Here is a 17,935-nt window from a genome sequence, read left to right as displayed (position 1 = left end):
TAGCCGCCTCATCCCTAGCTGTCCAGCTCACAAGCCTGCCACCTCTGGGAACTGGAGCAGAATGAGGAGTCCATAGCGCAGGGTGGTGCTTGTGGTCTCAGTACTGCCAGGGAAGCGGTTATGCGTCGTCATCACCAGCGTCTACTGGAAATGGCTCTCCGGGTCCTTCTGTTCCTGTGGGTAGAGGAGCCAGGCGTCTGCTGGTGGGCAGCAGGGCCCTGTACCTTATCTGTTTGATCCAGGAAGCAATCGATGAAATTGCGGGGTTCCCTGGGCTGCCGGTTGCTGCTGGGTTTGCTGAGAGGTGAAAACTCTAAGCTCTGCTACGTTTTGGAAGATTCCGTGGTGTGGGCCTGGGAGCCATTTTAGGAGGGAGGGGAAAATGTACATCTGGGGGGACAGGAAATCAATAGGACCTTGAACAAGACCATTAGTTTCCCTATGGGGAGACTGGACCAGGACTTTGATGTAGGTTCTAAAACTCTTCCATTCCAAGATTCTAAGACTGCCCCATTCTAATGATCCAATGTAGGTAGGTCCATGTACTCGGAATTTGGCATAGATTGGGCACACGAGGGAGGGATGGGGGCCGACCCTCTCACCTCACCCCATCTGGAACTCATGATGCGGAAGTTGTCATTGAAGAGGTCCAGGAGCCTCAGGAACTCCGGGTCCTCGTAGCCATAGCGGTTCTCAAAGACCACGGAACACATAACGTGAGATAACAGCATTATCTGGTAAGCCGCGGGGGTCGAACGGAGCGCCTGGGAGTGGGAACATGACAAGGTCATACGCTGTGGCTCGGCCTCCACCCAGCTCTTGGGTTTACTGGCTTCATTCCACCCAAACGCCTTCCCTAGGCCACACCCACAACAGGTCCCTATCCTTTTCCAACCAGGCCGTACCAACGCTGTCTTGAAATTCGCCAAGCAGACAAGGCGCCTCTTCCAGGACACGGCCCTCGATGGTCCGCGTACCCAAGCAGAACTCCTCAAGTGCTCCAAGTGCAAAATTGCGCAGCGTCCGCCAGCGCTGCCCGTTAGAAACCACGATGCCTGGGGGAGTGGAACAAAGAAGGGGACGGGCCGGGGAGTTAGCCACGCCCCACCCCGGAAGCATCCCGTAGTGGAGTCGACTTCCTCGCAACTCCTCGCTCTGCTTCATTTCCAGGTCTTTCGGTTGCTACCCCAGCCTTCTCGGCCCTATCCACACATTGGCCGCACCTCTGCTCGTCCCGATTCCTAATCCCCGCGCTTGCTCTCTTTGGCCTTGACTCTTAGGCTCTTCTCTTATACTGTCTGCACAAGGAACCAGCCTCCCCCACCCCCATTCGACCCCTATTATACTGTCTGCACAAGGAACCAGCCTCCCCCACCCCCATTGGACCCCTACACTGTGGCTCCTCCCCAACCTCTCCTCAGAAGCCTTGACTCTATTAGGCCCCGCTCCATTTCCCCCGGTCTCGCTCTGTATCGCAAGCTGGACGTTCCCGGCCCGCACTTCCGCCGCCCAGGCCTCACCGTTTCCGCGTGTGAAGCGTTCGAAGACTGCCCTGGCCCCGCGGCCGGAGAAGGCATCCGCTTGCAGCACTAATGCGTCCCGCAGCGCTGCGTAGCTGCACAGCACCACTGCAGGGCGCGGGCCCAGCCACACCGTAAACACCGGACCCCAGCGGCCAGGCAGCTACACGGAGCCGGTGCTCAGCGGGCCCTCGTCTGGGCTCCTGACCCCTCCGCCATCGAGACCCCAGAGCCCGGCCCCCAGCTCCCTTCTCCTTCAGACCCAGGAGTCCAGCCCCACCGCCTTCCCTCCAAACCTAGAAGTCCAGGTCCCCAGCCCCCTGCACCCTCAGAACTAGGTATCTGGGCCCTCAGTACCTCCCCAGCCTTGAGCCAGAGCAGACCTCTCTGCTCCCCGTCCCCTGGGACCAGACTGCCCGCCCCAGGCTCCTCCTCCCTTGGGACCCGGGAGTCGGGGGTGGCAGCGCGACTCCGCCCTGAACCAGGAGCTCAGGGCCACTGCCCCTTTTCCCTCCAGCTAACTTCCCACCCCCAGGCTCCTTTCCCGGAAGGCGGGACTCCAGGCCCCTCGCCCTCTGTCAGGACTTACAGGGTCCGAGCCCTCAGCTCCGTCTTCATTCAGAGAACCAGGAGTTCTAGCCCCCAGCCCCACCTCCAGGAATCCAGAATCCTGTTACCCCACCCACTGTTGGGGCTGCCTCCATGAGTGCACGGTCCAGGTGTCCAGACTCGAGCTGCAGCAAGTTCCGCAGAAGCGGGAGTGGTACGGGCCCAGGGGTAGGGCCGCCTGCGTCTGAGCGCCTGAGCGCCGGGTGCACCCCAACCCCGCCCGGCTGCCTGCACCTCTTTGCCTCTCGTTGATTCCCTTGGGATCTGGGGGGCGGGGGGAGCTGGAGACTGAAAGTGGGAGCGGTGGCTGCCTTTGGGATGCTCATTCTGTAATTCCCCAACCCAAAGTCTGCACCCCGCCCCCAGCCCTATCATTGCTGGCCTTGCCTCCTCCTGGCCTTGTGTGTGTGTGTGTGTGTGTGTGTGTGTGTGTGTGTGTGTGTGTGCGCGTGCGTGCCTCAGCCTGTCCTATTTGGTAGCCTTAATGCACTAGCATTTTCATGTCAGCATACCTGGTTAACAGGTGCACCCTCCTGAACCCCCAGCACCTTTGGGTCCATCTCACTTGGCCTGTAGCTGTGCCTTCCTAATCCCCTGGACACCTCTGGGCCCATGACCACTGAATGCTGTACCTTGTACTTCTGATAACTCAAAACATCCTGACTGCTAAATACACTTCCTAGAACACTCCTGGTGATGTGTCCATTCGCCTGGCACTCCGGTGCCCTGTGCCTGTGATTCCTGGGGGCTCACACCTGAGCCCTTGTCACTTCCACACCCATTGCTCTTGGAGCTCTGTATGCCACACATGTCTCCCAGATGCTCACTCAAGTCCCCTAGCGTCCTGGTGCCCCTCAGCTTGGCACTTCCATGCCTATCCTATGACTCCTGGCTGCCTTCCCACGGTTGACACCCTTGTATTTCCACACTTATGCCCTGCCCTGAACTCCTGCCATCTCTATTCCCAATGCTCTGGCTCGCAGATGCCCCAAATGTCCTCTGCCTATGCTGCTACACCCCTGGTCTCCAGTCCCCCAGACTCCTCAGTGGGCACCCCCGCCTGATGCCAGGCCACGATGGGCCAGGGGCGGGGGTTGTGGCTGAGTCTGTACTCGGAACAGACTGTTCAGGAATGCGGCCCACCCTGCCGCCCACCCCGCCGTGCCAGATCCAGCCTTCCGCCAGGTGCCTGGCACAGGGCCCAGACCTGGGGAGATGGTGAGGGGGCTGTGCAGAGTCTGGGACGGGGCATGTCTCTGGGAGTGTCTCTCTCACTCTCAGTCTCTGTGTTTCTCTGTTCATCTCTCTCTCTTTCTCTCTCTTCCTATTTCTCTCTCTCTCTCTCTGTTTCACTCTCAGCGTCTACCTCTGTTCATGTTTGTCTTCTCTCTCGTGCGCTCTCTCTTGTCAATGTCTGTCTTTTTCTCTCCCTGCCTCTTCCAGTTTGTCTTTACCTTAATCTCCCTCTGTCTCTGCTTTCCCGTCTTCCTGCCTGTTTGTGTAGCACGTCTCCCTACCTGTCAGCCTTTGGGAACCTGGTGACTGGCAGGGTCTGAGGGGCAGGACACCGCTCAGAGGCACTGACTCTGCAGACAGCAGGGGTGCAGCAAGCATGCCCTCGCCACCCCCTCCCCCAACTCCCACCCCAGCCTCTCGGATGGATCCTCTTTCTCAGGCTCTTTTCAAGAGCAGGCATTTTGTCTTGTTCACTTCTGTATCCCCGGCACATAAAATAGTGCTCAGCACACAGTTGGCACTCAGTAAATGTTGCTGAATGAATGCATGGCTTTCTTCATCCCTATTTCTGTCTCTGTTTCTCTCTCTCTCTCTCTTTTTTAATTGGAGTATAGTTGCTTTACAATGTTGTGTTAGTTTCTGCGGTACAGCGAGATGAATCAGCTACGTGTGTACATATATCCCCTCTTTTTTGGATTTCCTTCCCATGTGGGTCACCACAGTGCATTGAGTGGAGTTCCCTGTGCTGTACAGCAGGTTCTCACTAGTTACCTATTTTATACATATTCGTGTATATATGTCAATCCCAATCTCCCAATTCATCCTACCCCCCTTTCCCCCCTTGGTGTCCATACGTGTGTTCTCTACATCTGTGTCTCTACTTCTGCCTTGCAAACAGGTTCATCAGTACCATTTTTCTAGATTCTACATATACGCGTTAATATAAGATGTTTTTCCCTTTCTGACTTACTTCACTCTGTATGACAGTCTCTAGGTCCATCCATGTCTCTACAAATGACCCAATTTTATGGCTGAGTAATATTCCATTGTATATATGTACCACATCTTCTTTATCCATTCTTCTGTTGATGGACATTTAGGTTGCTTCCATGACCTGGCGATTGTAAATAGTGCTGCAGTGAACATTGGGGTGCGTGTGTCTTTTTGAATTATGGTTAAAATATTATACTTCCCTTTTAATTCATTTGGTTCCACATTACAAATCTAATCTCAAGTTTGTCATTTACTCTTAGACATATAAATTCTTGTCTCTGTTTCTCTCTGTTGCTCCATAATTCGGACTCTATTTCTCTCGGTCTCTATCTTTGGCTGAATCCTTGTGACTGTCTCCCTTCCTGCCTGTCTGTTTCATCTCTTGAGGCTTCTCTCTGGTTCTCTTTTTGTCCTTTCAGATCTCTGTCTCTCTTCAGCTCTGTGCCTCTCTTACTTTCCATCTTGACTTTAGCATCTCCTTGTCTGTCTTCTCTTTGGGCAGCTCTATCTTTCCCCTTTTCTCAGTTCTTCTCTTCTCCTCTGTCTCTCTGTCTCTCTCACTCCCAGTCTTTGGTTTTCAGGATCTCTCTCTATGTATCTCTCTATCTCTGTCTGTCTCTTTCTCTTCATCATGTGTTTCTCTTCCGCATCTCTCCATCTTTCTTTCTCAGGACCTCTGAATCTCTCCTTTCCACCCTCCACCTCTGCGTCCCTGCCTGGGCCCTGGGGCAGACTCTGTGCTTGGCCTGTGGTGGGAACAGTGTGTAGATTAGGGAGCCACCACCCCATGTGGGGGCCACCTATAAGCCTCCCTGCAGCCAGGCCCATACCCAGCAGAGCATGTCCCAGCTTCTGGGTGACCTTGGGGAGACTCCACTCAGGCTAGGGCCTTCCAGGTCACCTCTGCCCACGGCTGTCAGGGCCAGCCTCATTCGGTCTGACTCCAGCTCAGTGAAACTTGAGATGCCTGCTCCTTGAGAAAAGCTACTGTCAGCAGATGTCAGCTTGTTAAGTCCAGTCCCAAGCTGGGAGGCCCCATGCCTGGGACCGCTATCCCCACCCCAAAGGGAGGAATTGCAAGACAAAGAAACAGTCCAATGAGAGGGATGAGAAATGGGGGAGGGTTTCAGTCTTCCAGTGCCTCACTTTCCCCATTCATTGCCCTTCCCCTCTTTCTCTGGTCATTTTTGTTTCTTTCTTTGTCTCTGTCTTCTATTCTCTTTGCCTCCCTAGATCTCAGTCTCTGTATCTCTCTGCTTTCCTCTGTGTCTCTGACTCATAATATTTTGAAGAGCAGCGTTGGAGCCGGCTGATCTGCGTTCCGAACCCAGCTCTGCCCGTTTCTGGCTGTGTAATCTTGGGCAAGTCACTTCACCTCTCTGAGCAACCTCAGTTTGCTCATCTGTAAAAATGTATAATAAAATTGCTTTTTGTCTCATAGGGATATTTAAATGAGGCATTTTGGACCAGTGTGTGAATAGGAAGTACTAGGTAAGTGTTAGTAATTGTGATTTCTCAGTCTCTGGGTCTGTTTATTTCTCCGGGTCTCTCACTTTCTCCCTGCTTACATCTCCATCTTTGTACAGTGCCCTGAATCTCTTGCAGACCTTTTCCATATCTCTCTAGGCTGCTGTCTTTTTCTCAGCCTTGGCTTCTCTGCCTCTATCTTCATTCGAGCCCTCACAGCCTTTACCTTCCAGCCTGTCTCCAGGAAACAATTCCTCCCAGTTTTTAACCGCCCTCAGGGTGAGGGTTGAACTCATCACAGCCAGGTGTCTCCCCTCTCTGCAGCCAGACCTTCCTTCTCCCCATCCTAGAGGACTATCCTCCTCCCTTTAATTCAGCCGAGGAAGGTTCGAATCTATTATAAAGATAATTTATTATAAATTGATACAAAATCCCCCAAAGTGTGCGCAATAGAACGAGGTCTGTGGATAAAACAAGGCACGCGCTTCCCCTTCCCCTTGGCTTTCTCTGCCTCTGGGAGCGCAGAAGGTAAAGACGGGAGCGATGGGGGATGGGCACGTGGCAGGCACAAGGTGAGGGGAAGCGAGTGTGACAGCGAGAGGCATGGGGCGCAGGGGAACGGGAGGTCCTCAACGCTCACCGGCGAACCTGGAAGGGATGCGGCGTCAGCGCGAGCGCAGGCACCGCTGGAAAGGCCGCGGCAAATTGCAGAGACCGGAGCCGAACGGGGTCAGGTCGCTGTCCTCGGGCGCCCCCAGCGGCTCCAGCGAGAAGCTCTGCAGGATAGCAGTGAGGAAGAGGAAGAGCTCCCCGCGCCGCAGCGACTCGCCCAGGCGCAGCCGGCCTCCCACAGGGAGAAAGGGTGGGCAGGAGCAATGAGACAAGATGGGGTGAGGGGCCCCCTCAACTTTCAAAGGAAAACATGAGAATAATGGCTGGGTACTCACGGACCCATCCATCTAAAGGTCTGGAAAAGACAGTTGAAGTAAATCGTGGACCTGCTACAAGTGCAACATTGCAGGGGTTCGAATCCCAGCTCTGACAGTACTAGTTTCGTGATCTTGGGCAAGCCACAGTTTCTGGGTGGGTACCTGAAATGGGGAGCGTAATAGTGCCTCATTTTGTTGTTGTGAACATATATAATGCCCTAAGCACTATACTGGATTTAATCCTCTTGATAACTCCAAGAGGTGGACCTTTTTATGATCCTCATCTTATAGATGTAAAAACCGAGGCACAGGGACGTCCCTGGTGGTCCAGTGGCTAAGACTCCGCACTCCCAATGCAGGGGGCCCCGGTTTGATCCCTGGTCAGGGAACTAGATCCCACATGCCGCAGCTAAGAGTTCGCATGCCGCAACTAAAGATCCCATCCACTAAAGATCCCACATGCTGCAACTAAGACCTGGTGCAGCCAAATATATAAATAAATACATAAATAAATAAATATTTTAAAAAACAAACAAAACCGAGGCACAGAGAGGTGAAGGAACATATCCAAGGCCACACAGCTAGAAGATGACAAAGCTGGGGTCTGGCAGCAAAGCCCAGCTCTTAGCCACCACTCTCAGAGGTAGCACCTGGTTCACAGTAAGCAATATGAAGTTACCTATTATTATTCACCCCACCCCCTTTTCTAATACTGAGTTAAACAGGAAAGATTTTTTTCAGCCGGGTAAAGACAAAGCCAAGAAAAACCAGGACCACTTCAACTGCACCACCCAGTGGAGAGACTGACAGTGACCAAGTCCAAGTGAAATTACAATACTATCCTGACTCCCTGCCTCCCTCCGCGGGGATTTCAATACTCCAAGACAACCATAGCAGGACAATCGAGAGAGGAGGCTGGGCCCTACCCAGATGGAAGATAAGAGACCACTTATTTCTCATTCTCTAAGTCAGGAGACCTCCCCGACTACACATGCACAGAAAAGCTCCTTCGAGGTCAAAAAGGGAGGCGGCGCCACCCCATACTAAGTGAGGCTAGCTACCCACAGACCTCTTTGGTAGAATCCAGCTCGGCTAAGAGATGCGCACGCACACATGGCAGGGTCCTGAGATAAACTGAATACGGACTCTGAACCAGGCAAATCCAAATGATAGGCCAAAGGAAACCTGGAAGAAATAAGTGATTTAAACTGCCACAAGGGCGTGACTCTCTCTCTGAGTCTGCCCATGTGTCTATCCACACGTACTGTACTTTTTTCTCCTAATAAATACTTTACTTGTTTCACTACTTTCTGTCTTTGTGGGAATTCTTTTCTGCAAAGCCGAAGGGCCAGGGGCCTTGTCACTGACCAGTGGTCTATGGCTGGGATTCGGTGCTCTCACCACCGTGACCCGACCACCATCACTGGCCGGGAACTGAAACCCTGCTTCAAGCTGCTGCAAGGCCAAGGCCACCAGAGATCAGAGGTGTACGTGGGCAGTAGCGGGGGTACCATTCACGTCTGAGGTCCTTTCTCCTGAGGCTTCTGCCTGCCCCGCCCTTCTCCCAAATCCTCCTTCAACCTTAGCCTGGCTTCAGTCCTGTCCACTGCAGTCCAGCTCTTGGAGGTGTGAGAGACAGAAAGAAAAAGGGACAGGGAGACACCCAGACAGTCAGGAGAAGATGGTGACTGAGAAAAATTACAGGGAGAAAGAAGCAGAGAGAAAGAGAAAGGGCACAAAGAGAATTAGAGATGGAATAGAGGGTGAAAGATAGAGACCCAGAGACACAAAGGGAGAGAGAATGAGAGAGACAGAGACATAAAAAGACACAAAAAGTTTCAGAAGCAGAAGCAAAGAGAGACGCATACAGAATTTCAGAGACAGACTGCAAGAGACAGAAAAGGGTGAGAAGAGTTGTGAAAATGGGCCCCCAGAGAATGAGAAAACTTCTGTCCAGGACAGAGATCCTGACCCCATCCTTGCCCCTTCATTTTGCCAGAGCTCTGTAACCCCAAACCAGACCCAGGACCAGATCCAGGGTCCCCAGTGGCAAAAAATGGAGAAGACTTCACCCCAATTCAGGGCAAATGGACACCACTGGCCACAGTGAGAAGAGCTGAGGTGAGCCTATAGGAGGAGGAGGTGGGGTTCCCAAGGAACCCACTCAGGGCATCATTGCAGCTGGCTGTGAGCCTCGGACCCATGCATATAATGCAGGAAGATGGGAGGGATTAAAAGTCACTGGGAGAACTAGGAAAAAGTGGGGCAAGGTGGTGTGGACAGAGATGATTTAGGAGCAGCCCCTTCGCCCAGACACATTCAGAGCTCCTGAGCACACATCTGGAACAGCCACTGCCGGTCGGACCAGACCCTCCAGAACACACCTCAGCTGTCCCAACAGCTCAACAGGTAAAGGGCAGATCACAGAGGAGGGGGTAGCTCTTAAGAGAGGGGGTCAATGGCTCCATCTCCCTGTCTCTGAGATTGGCTGGGGTCTCCCTTGTCATCTCCTCTGTGGGCTCTCAGGGTCTCTGGGTCTGTCTCTCTGGGGCTCTGTTCTTTCACTTATCAAAGTGTTTCAGAGCTCCGAGCCAGGACTGGGCACTGGACACTCTGTACTAATGCTTTACCCAGCCAGTGACATCTCTGTCTGGAATGTGACCCCTGGGTTCAGGATACCTTTCTGTCTGTTTCTGCTTCTGCCTTCCCTCTGTCTCAAGTCTGTCTTGGTCTCGGTCTCTGAGTGTCTCTGTCTAACATTCCCTGTCTGTCTGTCTCTCTCTGTCTCTCTCTCTCCCTCCATGTCTCTCTGTCTCTGTGTATCTCTCTTTTCTGTCTCTGTCACTCTCTTTGCCATCAGCCTCTGGGTTTGGCTCTGCCTCTTCCTCTCTCTGTCTGTCTCTCACCCTCTTCCTGTCTATCTTTCAGTGTCCACCTCTATGTCTCTCAGTAAGTATATATCTCTGTCTCTCCATCTCTCTCTTCTCTTTCTCTAGCTCTGTGTCTCCCTAGTTCTATCTCCTTTCTCTAGTCTCTCTCTGTCTGCCTCTCTGTCTGGCTATTTCTGTGTCTTGATTTGTCTGTCTCTGTCCTGTGTGTCTCTATCTCTCTTTATCACTATATCTGTGTGAGAATCAGTCTCGTGAAAGATGTTAGATGATAAATGATAGATAGGGCACTTCCCTGGTGGTGCAGTGGTTGGGAATCCGCCTGCCAATGCAGGGGACACGGGTTTGAGCCCTGGTCCGGGAAGATCCCACATGTCACGGAGCAGCTGAGCCCACCACAACTACTGAGCCTGTGCTCTAGAGCCCACGAGCCACAACTACTGAGACCGCGTGCCACAACTGCTGAAGCCGTGTGCCTAGAGCCTGTGCTCCACAACAAGAAAGGCCAACGCAATGAGCAGCCCACGCACCGCAACGAAGAGTAGCCCTCGCTCGCCGCAACTAGAGAAAAGCCCTCTCTCCATCTTTCTTTCTCAGGACCTCTGAATCTCTCCTTTCCACCCTCCACCTCTGCGTCCCTGCCTGGGCCCTGGGGCAGACTCTGTGCTTGGCCTGTGGTGGGAACGGTGTGTAGATTAGGGAGCCACCACCCCATGTGGGGGCCACCTATAAGCCTCCCTGCAGCCAGGCCCATACCCAGCAGAGCATGTCCCAGCTTCTGGGTGACCTTGGGGAGACTCCACTCAGGCTAGGGCCTTCCAGGTCACCTCTGCCCACGGCTGTCAGGGCCAGCCTCATTCGGTCTGACTCCAGCTCAGTGAAACTTGAGATGCCTGCTCCTTGAGAAAAGCTACTGTCAGCAGATGTCAGCTTGTTAAGTCCAGTCCCAAGCTGGGAGGCCCCATGCCTGGGACCGCTATCCCCACCCCAAAGGGAGGAATTGCAAGACAAAGAAACAGTCCAATGAGAGGGATGAGAAATGGGGGAGGGTTTCAGTCTTCCAGTGCCTCACTTTCCCCATTCATTGCCCTTCCCCTCTTTCTCTGGTCATTTTTGTTTCTTTCTTTGTCTCTGTCTTCTATTCTCTTTGCCTCCCTAGATCTCAGTCTCTGTATCTCTCTGCTTTCCTCTGTGTCTCTGACTCATAATATTTTGAAGAGCAGCGTTGGAGCCGGCTGATCTGCGTTCCGAACCCAGCTCTGCCCGTTTCTGGCTGTGTAATCTTGGGCAAGTCACTTCACCTCTCTGAGCAACCTCAGTTTGCTCATCTGTAAAAATGTATAATAAAATTGCTTTTTGTCTCATAGGGATATTTAAATGAGGCATTTTGGACCAGTGTGTGAATAGGAAGTACTAGGTAAGTGTTAGTAATTGTGATTTCTCAGTCTCTGGGTCTGTTTATTTCTCCGGGTCTCTCACTTTCTCCCTGCTTACATCTCCATCTTTGTACAGTGCCCTGAATCTCTTGCAGACCTTTTCCATATCTCTCTAGGCTGCTGTCTTTTTCTCAGCCTTGGCTTCTCTGCCTCTATCTTCATTCGAGCCCTCACAGCCTTTACCTTCCAGCCTGTCTCCAGGAAACAATTCCTCCCAGTTTTTAACCGCCCTCAGGGTGAGGGTTGAACTCATCACAGCCAGGTGTCTCCCCTCTCTGCAGCCAGACCTTCCTTCTCCCCATCCTAGAGGACTATCCTCCTCCCTTTAATTCAGCCGAGGAAGGTTCGAATCTATTATAAAGATAATTTATTATAAATTGATACAAAATCCCCCAAAGTGTGCGCAATAGAACGAGGTCTGTGGATAAAACAAGGCACGCGCTTCCCCTTCCCCTTGGCTTTCTCTGCCTCTGGGAGCGCAGAAGGTAAAGACGGGAGCGATGGGGGATGGGCACGTGGCAGGCACAAGGTGAGGGGAAGCGAGTGTGACAGCGAGAGGCATGGGGCGCAGGGGAACGGGAGGTCCTCAACGCTCACCGGCGAACCTGGAAGGGATGCGGCGTCAGCGCGAGCGCAGGCACCGCTGGAAAGGCCGCGGCAAATTGCAGAGACCGGAGCCGAACGGGGTCAGGTCGCTGTCCTCGGGCGCCCCCAGCGGCTCCAGCGAGAAGCTCTGCAGGATAGCAGTGAGGAAGAGGAAGAGCTCCCCGCGCCGCAGCGACTCGCCCAGGCGCAGCCGGCCTCCCACAGGGAGAAAGGGTGGGCAGGAGCAATGAGACAAGATGGGGTGAGGGGCCCCCTCAACTTTCAAAGGAAAACATGAGAATAATGGCTGGGTACTCACGGACCCATCCATCTAAAGGTCTGGAAAAGACAGTTGAAGTAAATCGTGGACCTGCTACAAGTGCAACATTGCAGGGGTTCGAATCCCAGCTCTGACAGTACTAGTTTCGTGATCTTGGGCAAGCCACAGTTTCTGGGTGGGTACCTGAAATGGGGAGCGTAATAGTGCCTCATTTTGTTGTTGTGAACATATATAATGCCCTAAGCACTATACTGGATTTAATCCTCTTGATAACTCCAAGAGGTGGACCTTTTTATGATCCTCATCTTATAGATGTAAAAACCGAGGCACAGGGACGTCCCTGGTGGTCCAGTGGCTAAGACTCCGCACTCCCAATGCAGGGGGCCCCGGTTTGATCCCTGGTCAGGGAACTAGATCCCACATGCCGCAGCTAAGAGTTCGCATGCCGCAACTAAAGATCCCATCCACTAAAGATCCCACATGCTGCAACTAAGACCTGGTGCAGCCAAATATATAAATAAATACATAAATAAATAAATATTTTAAAAAACAAACAAAACCGAGGCACAGAGAGGTGAAGGAACATATCCAAGGCCACACAGCTAGAAGATGACAAAGCTGGGGTCTGGCAGCAAAGCCCAGCTCTTAGCCACCACTCTCAGAGGTAGCACCTGGTTCACAGTAAGCAATATGAAGTTACCTATTATTATTCACCCCACCCCCTTTTCTAATACTGAGTTAAACAGGAAAGATTTTTTTCAGCCGGGTAAAGACAAAGCCAAGAAAAACCAGGACCACTTCAACTGCACCACCCAGTGGAGAGACTGACAGTGACCAAGTCCAAGTGAAATTACAATACTATCCTGACTCCCTGCCTCCCTCCGCGGGGATTTCAATACTCCAAGACAACCATAGCAGGACAATCGAGAGAGGAGGCTGGGCCCTACCCAGATGGAAGATAAGAGACCACTTATTTCTCATTCTCTAAGTCAGGAGACCTCCCCGACTACACATGCACAGAAAAGCTCCTTCGAGGTCAAAAAGGGAGGCGGCGCCACCCCATACTAAGTGAGGCTAGCTACCCACAGACCTCTTTGGTAGAATCCAGCTCGGCTAAGAGATGCGCACGCACACATGGCAGGGTCCTGAGATAAACTGAATACGGACTCTGAACCAGGCAAATCCAAATGATAGGCCAAAGGAAACCTGGAAGAAATAAGTGATTTAAACTGCCACAAGGGCGTGACTCTCTCTCTGAGTCTGCCCATGTGTCTATCCACACGTACTGTACTTTTTTCTCCTAATAAATACTTTACTTGTTTCACTACTTTCTGTCTTTGTGGGAATTCTTTTCTGCAAAGCCGAAGGGCCAGGGGCCTTGTCACTGACCAGTGGTCTATGGCTGGGATTCGGTGCTCTCACCACCGTGACCCGACCACCATCACTGGCCGGGAACTGAAACCCTGCTTCAAGCTGCTGCAAGGCCAAGGCCACCAGAGATCAGAGGTGTACGTGGGCAGTAGCGGGGGTACCATTCACGTCTGAGGTCCTTTCTCCTGAGGCTTCTGCCTGCCCCGCCCTTCTCCCAAATCCTCCTTCAACCTTAGCCTGGCTTCAGTCCTGTCCACTGCAGTCCAGCTCTTGGAGGTGTGAGAGACAGAAAGAAAAAGGGACAGGGAGACACCCAGACAGTCAGGAGAAGATGGTGACTGAGAAAAATTACAGGGAGAAAGAAGCAGAGAGAAAGAGAAAGGGCACAAAGAGAATTAGAGATGGAATAGAGGGTGAAAGATAGAGACCCAGAGACACAAAGGGAGAGAGAATGAGAGAGACAGAGACATAAAAAGACACAAAAAGTTTCAGAAGCAGAAGCAAAGAGAGACGCATACAGAATTTCAGAGACAGACTGCAAGAGACAGAAAAGGGTGAGAAGAGTTGTGAAAATGGGCCCCCAGAGAATGAGAAAACTTCTGTCCAGGACAGAGATCCTGACCCCATCCTTGCCCCTTCATTTTGCCAGAGCTCTGTAACCCCAAACCAGACCCAGGACCAGATCCAGGGTCCCCAGTGGCAAAAAATGGAGAAGACTTCACCCCAATTCAGGGCAAATGGACACCACTGGCCACAGTGAGAAGAGCTGAGGTGAGCCTATAGGAGGAGGAGGTGGGGTTCCCAAGGAACCCACTCAGGGCATCATTGCAGCTGGCTGTGAGCCTCGGACCCATGCATATAATGCAGGAAGATGGGAGGGATTAAAAGTCACTGGGAGAACTAGGAAAAAGGGGGGCAAGGTGGTGTGGACAGAGATGATTTAGGAGCAGCCCCTTCGCCCAGACACATTCAGAGCTCCTGAGCACACATCTGGAACAGCCACTGCCGGTCGGACCAGACCCTCCAGAACACACCTCAGCTGTCCCAACAGCTCAACAGGTAAAGGGCAGATCACAGAGGAGGGGGTAGCTCTTAAGAGAGGGGGTCAATGGCTCCATCTCCCTGTCTCTGAGATTGGCTGGGGTCTCCCTTGTCATCTCCTCTGTGGGCTCTCAGGGTCTCTGGGTCTGTCTCTCTGGGGCTCTGTTCTTTCACTTATCAAAGTGTTTCAGAGCTCCGAGCCAGGACTGGGCACTGGACACTCTGTACTAATGCTTTACCCAGCCAGTGACATCTCTGTCTGGAATGTGACCCCTGGGTTCAGGATACCTTTCTGTCTGTTTCTGCTTCTGCCTTCCCTCTGTCTCAAGTCTGTCTTGGTCTCGGTCTCTGAGTGTCTCTGTCTAACATTCCCTGTCTGTCTGTCTCTCTCTGTCTCTCTCTCTCCCTCCATGTCTCTCTGTCTCTGTGTATCTCTCTTTTCTGTCTCTGTCACTCTCTTTGCCATCAGCCTCTGGGTTTGGCTCTGCCTCTTCCTCTCTCTGTCTGTCTCTCACCCTCTTCCTGTCTATCTTTCAGTGTCCACCTCTATGTCTCTCAGTAAGTATATATCTCTGTCTCTCCATCTCTCTCTTCTCTTTCTCTAGCTCTGTGTCTCCCTAGTTCTATCTCCTTTCTCTAGTCTCTCTCTGTCTGCCTCTCTGTCTGGCTATTTCTGTGTCTTGATTTGTCTGTCTCTGTCCTGTGTGTCTCTATCTCTCTTTATCACTATATCTGTGTGAGAATCAGTCTCGTGAAAGATGTTAGATGATAAATGATAGATAGGGCACTTCCCTGGTGGTGCAGTGGTTGGGAATCCGCCTGCCAATGCAGGGGACACGGGTTTGAGCCCTGGTCCGGGAAGATCCCACATGTCACGGAGCAGCTGAGCCCACCACAACTACTGAGCCTGTGCTCTAGAGCCCACGAGCCACAACTACTGAGACCGCGTGCCACAACTGCTGAAGCCGTGTGCCTAGAGCCTGTGCTCCACAACAAGAAAGGCCAACGCAATGAGCAGCCCACGCACCGCAACGAAGAGTAGCCCTCGCTCGCCGCAACTAGAGAAAAGCCCGCGCACAGCAACGAAGACCCAACACAGCCATAAATAAATAAATTAATTAATTAAAAAAAAATGATAGATAGATGATAGGTAGACATCCATAGATATTTGGATATCTCGCTCTCATTTCTGTCTCATCATCTCCAATTGTACCTCTCTGGCTCTCTTAGTGTCTGTCTCTATCTCTCTTCTGTCCCTCTCCATCTGCCTCGATTTCTGTCTGTCTCTCTGTATTTTGACTACCTCATGCCTTTTTCTCTCTCTGTCTCCCTTCCCCTCTCCCTCCTCTCCCCTGTCCCCTGGCCTCTCCCTGTCTCTGCCTCTGTCTACTTCTTTTCTTCTCTCCATCTGCACCCGTTTCCAGGGTCTGGGGAAGGCAAGTTCCAGAAGGAGATGAGGAGTGAAGGAATCCCACTCCCTCCCCAGAGCTGCCTTCTCCCCATTTTACCCGCCCACCCCCTCCCCCAAGCCCCCCCCACTCCCCTGCCCCCCAGGTGACTGCAGGGGCCTTCACCATGGACAGCATAAGCACAACCATTTGCTCCTACTCCTGGCTCTCGTCTGTCTGTTCCTGACCATCGGCTCAAGGGGCAAAGACCAGCTTCCCCCAGGCCCCAGACCCCTCCCACTCCTGGGAAACTTGCTGCAGCTTCGCTCCCAAAACATGCTGAGCTCCCTCACCAAGGTCAAAGGCCTAGGCTTGGGTGAGGGGGAGGGACAAGGAGGGGAGGGGTCTCATGGCCCAGACCCCCCTGTGACCTCCGTCTTCTTACTCTCAGCTGAACAAGGATTTCGGTTCAGTGTACACAGTGTACCTGGGGCCCAGGCGGGTGGTGGTCCTCAGCGGGTACCAAGCTGTGAAGCAGGCTCTTGTGGACCAGCGGGAGGTGTTTAGTGGCTGTGGAGACTACCCTGTCTTTTTCTTTTCTTTTTTTTTTAAATATAAATTTATTTTATTTATTTTTGGCTGCGTTGGGTCTTCGTTGCTGCACGCAGGCTTTCTCTAGTTGCAGTGTGTGGGGGCTGCTCTTCGTTGCGGTGTACGGGCCTCTCATTGCGGTGGCCTCTCCTGTTGTGGAGCTCAGGCTCTAAGGTGCGCGGGCTTCAGTAGTTGTGGTGCGCGGGCTTCAGTAGTTGTGGCTCGCGGGATCTAGAGCGCAGGCTCGGTTGTTGTGGCGCACGGGCTTAGTTGCTCCGCGGCATGTGGGATCTTCCCGGACCAGGGTTCGAACCCGTGTCACCTGCATCGGCAGGCGGATTCTTAACCACTGCGCCACCAGGGAAGCCCACATCACCTTTTCTACTCAGACCCTTCTGCCTCCCTCTTATAAGGACCCTTGTGATTACATTAGGCCCACCAGATAATCCAGAATAATCTCCCATCCCAAGATCCTTAACTGAATCACATAGGCACAGGTTCTTGGAAATTGGGACATGGACATCTTTGGAAAGGGGGCCATTACTCAGCCTACCACACCACCCTGGTTTGGCTCATGATGGGTCAGGCCCTTAGCTAAGCACTTCCCTGCCACACACTCACTGACTCTTTATAACAGCCCCACGAGGAGAAGACTATCATCAAGCCCATTTTACAGATGAGAAAACTGAGGCTCAGAGAAGGGAAGTCGGTTCGCCTAGGTCATGCCTAGACTAAGAGTCCAAGCGAAGATCCAAACTATGTCTATGTAACTCCAGATTCAGTTTTCTGGGCCGTGCTATCATGTAATGGCTAATGCAGGAATGTGTTGTTTTCTGTGATCTTTTGGGTCGTCAGATCATTGGGTGTTAGGTTGTGTTGCTGTGTGTCATTGCCAAGTGAGGCTGTAGTATCGTCAGACACTGTGTGTGGTATCGTGTCGTATGTTGTGTGTATGTTGTGTATGCCGTGAGCTGTGTTGCCAAGAATATCCTGTACGGCAGTTTGGTATTGTTGTCGATGTGCTGCAGGATGGTGTGGATTCTGTGCTGCCTGTTGTGTTGCCAGATACTTTTGGGGTGTTGTCATGCTGCATGTTAGGTGGCCAGGAGCGTGTGTTCTGTGCTGCTAGTGGTGTTACCGCCTGGGGTCTGGTGTGTTGCACACTGCGTCTCCCGAGCCGCGCGGCCGACCCGTTAGCCCCTCACCCTCAGGCGAGCCCTTCGACCCCAAGTTTGTGCTGAGCCGCTTGGTGTCCAACATTATCTGCTCCGTGATCTTCGGCACCCGTTTCGACTACGACGATAAACGTCTGCTCACCATTATCCACCCCATCAATGACAACTTCCAAATCATGAGCAGCCCCTGGGGAGAGGTCAGGAGACCTAGTTCCACGGGCGAGAGGGTTGGGGGTCCAGCCCTTCCAGGGATATAGGAGAAGCAGTGGGCAGGGAAGGAGTTGCGATTGGCCCTGCCAGGCCCCGCCCCTTTCTGTCTGACCCTGCCCCCGAGGTATGTGGCCCCGTCCACTCCACAGGGGATCCACCTACACATAGCCCCCGCCCCACGCTACACACACACACACACGCACGCACGCACGCACG

General features: G+C 52.7%; 2 protein-coding genes across 2 annotated transcripts in view; one reads left to right on the top strand and one right to left on the bottom strand.

Moving 5' to 3' along the window:
- Positions 1-12: 12 nt before the first annotated feature.
- Positions 13-11,994, bottom strand: LOC112061858 (cytochrome P450 2F3-like). The gene is given in 8 exon segments (XM_028478322.2): positions 13-722; positions 724-764; positions 906-1,055; positions 1,521-1,683; positions 2,203-2,393; positions 6,541-6,669; positions 11,751-11,879; positions 11,979-11,994. Coding segments are annotated over 8 exon segments (1,026 nt in total). The 3' UTR covers positions 13-515.
- A 3,936-nt stretch (positions 11,995-15,930) lies between these two features.
- The window catches only part of LOC102978003 (cytochrome P450 2F5), an 86,373-nt gene continuing 84,368 nt past the window's right edge, over positions 15,931-17,935 (top strand). The window contains 4 exon segments of the mRNA XM_024132737.1: positions 15,931-15,949; positions 15,952-16,100; positions 16,195-16,335; positions 17,464-17,706. Of these exon segments, the coding sequence (XP_023988505.1) occupies positions 15,931-15,949; positions 15,952-16,100; positions 16,195-16,335; positions 17,464-17,706 (552 nt within the window).

The sequence above is a fragment of the Physeter macrocephalus genome, chromosome 17, assembly GCF_002837175.3.
Source record: "Physeter macrocephalus isolate SW-GA chromosome 17, ASM283717v5, whole genome shotgun sequence".
Taxonomy (NCBI): Eukaryota; Metazoa; Chordata; class Mammalia; order Artiodactyla; family Physeteridae; genus Physeter; species Physeter macrocephalus.
Note: the sequence above shows the minus strand (reverse complement) of the source record. Positions and strands in the feature narration are given on the sequence as shown.